This window comes from Nymphaea colorata, chromosome 4 (assembly GCF_008831285.2).
Source record: "Nymphaea colorata isolate Beijing-Zhang1983 chromosome 4, ASM883128v2, whole genome shotgun sequence".
NCBI lineage: Eukaryota > Viridiplantae > Streptophyta > Magnoliopsida > Nymphaeales > Nymphaeaceae > Nymphaea > Nymphaea colorata.
Genome location: NC_045141.1, coordinates 24,279,429 through 24,281,458, shown reverse-complemented (window position 1 = coordinate 24,281,458; position 2,030 = coordinate 24,279,429). Strand labels below are relative to the sequence as shown.

Below are 2,030 nucleotides of genomic sequence, written 5' to 3'. Positions count from 1 at the left end.
GTTTGGCAAGAACAAACAGAGAAGCCATTCTTTTTACAGTACCAGCAGCGTTGACTCATAAGCTCGATTTTACATCCAATTCTGATTATTAAAAATGCTAACTCACGAGGCAGATTTAGCGTCGACAAGTGATCATCAATTTGAAACAAGAGGCGATTTATTTAATTGAGATACTATCGTTCTGATCCTTCATCCATTTTTATCAATCAACAATGTCAAGCAAATGGTAATTTTTTTTTTTTTTTTTTTGCCAATCATGCCAACTGGTTCACCATCAGGCACTTGAATGAGAGGGATCCTCACATCCCCATATATCTTGGCACCTTTAACTCACACTGTTTTACTTGCATGAAGCTCATTCTTCCATATTGCCCTCAACCATATCAGAAAATACAAATGGTCTCAAGATTAATTAGTAGGGATGGTTATTCAAATCACCAATTCTGTGCACAATCTGCCATAAACATTATTTTATTGATTTTTTTCATGTGATATAGATCTCGATTCATCAGTAATACACCATGATGAATCAACCATGGATTCCCATTTGCTTGAAGCAACAATGTGTGAGTATGTATATACGAAAACTCGATCGGTTCAAACTTGAAGAGGAATTAAGAGGGTTAGGGGATGAGGCAATCCTCCCTGATCAACGTATTGATGCCTAATTCTCTGATGCTTGAAATAGAGAAGATCTGCGAGGTACCACTGTCCAGTCCGATTCACGATCGACGCAGACCTTCAACTTAGAAGTTCTGTTAGCCATGTCCTGCAGGCTAAAGGCCACAGGCTCCTCTTGGACACAAGAAAGTCTCTTCGGTGCAGCATGAAAGCATGGCTCCACCCCGAGCCCTATGAAATAGCCTTTACCTGCCCTCTTATCTAAGAAGTTTGGAACCACACCACTGAGCCCAGAAGCCATGTAACCAAAGGTGGAATCCCCTGGCTGGTGATCAACACATGGCTGGTACTCAACATCCACATATCAACCAAGGCCTCTGCTTGGTGCTTCATGCCATGCACTTCCCTCCCATCCAATTTCTGAAAGTTCAGCCTAAACTCCTTCCCTGTTTCCTCCATCAACACCCTCATGGAGGAATTCATCTCCTCCAAATGGCGCCCCACCAACGTTGCCACATAGATCGCCGGATACTCCTCGGGAGGAATCCGCTTTCGTAACCTCTTTAGAAGAAAACCTCCCTTTCTCTTGATGCAATGCAGAACATTCTCATCATACTCTGACATGTACCTTCTTGTCTTCAATTCCCTTACTTGGACTCCAATTCTTCTGCTGGAGTGGATGTCCAAGTGGGAGCTAATTGAGCCCCACATAGCATCACTTGGTGCTAGGAGAAATCTTGACAGTAAATGAAATGGGTTCCTCTCAGGGAACAGCACATCAAGCAGAGGGGGGAGCACTGGGTTGAGATAGAAAACCGGTGCATATATTGGTTGCACTTCCTTATAGTCACAAAGGCTATGTCCCTGAGCCTTGCATAGCCCATTGGGCATGCAATGGACTCATAATCACTCATTGGGATGTTGTGTATGTCTAGAACCAAATTCACTACAGTTGTGTTGCAGATGCCGTTGTTGTTCGGCGGGCCTGATCCGCATCTAGCTCGGTGGAATCGCGCGTACCACGGGCCTAGTTGTGTGGACAGCTTGGTTCTGGCAGACAACTGGGTGGTTGAGCCCAGGAATGGCTCACAGAAGAGGTCATCTCATTGTGGGTAATCAATTAGGAGCATCTTGCAGACAGTATGGCATAGAGGAAGGAGGAGATCAGTGGAAGAAGCCGATTGCCGAACCCAAACTGACTTTGACTCCAAATCATAAAGCGCCACATGTGGGTCTCTTACAAGAAGTGTAGACATGATCAAGGATTTCAGAGTCTATGTCTCTGCAACGTCTGTGCATAGCAACATACTTCTCTAGCACTCTGTTCAACTCTGGAGATGGAGCAGCGGAGTAAGGATAAAGGCTGTAGATGTTTTCTATGAACCTGCATGACTTGTTAGAGGGCATTG

At 44.5% G+C, this 2,030-nt stretch overlaps 1 protein-coding gene across 1 annotated transcript; it reads right to left on the bottom strand.

Annotated features, from left to right (window-relative positions):
* Positions 1-664: 664 nt before the first annotated feature.
* Positions 665-1,512, bottom strand: LOC116253278 (putative fucosyltransferase 10). Its single transcript, XM_031628042.1, has 2 exons — positions 972-1,512; positions 665-882 (listed from the first exon to the last, which is right to left on the bottom strand). The coding sequence occupies exons 1-2, from the start codon at positions 1,510-1,512 to the stop codon at positions 665-667; spliced, it is 759 nt and encodes a 252-aa protein (XP_031483902.1).
* Between the last annotated feature and the right edge of the window lie 518 nt (positions 1,513-2,030).

Coding starts and splice junctions, on each gene's coding strand:
- LOC116253278 (XM_031628042.1), bottom strand. CDS start 1,512: ATGCCCAATGGGCTATGCAAGGCTCAGGGACATAGCCTTTGTGACTAT. Junction 883..971: donor GGTTGATATGTGGATGTTGA/GTACCAGCCATG, acceptor CAAACTTCTTAG/ATAAGAGGGCAGGTAAAGGC.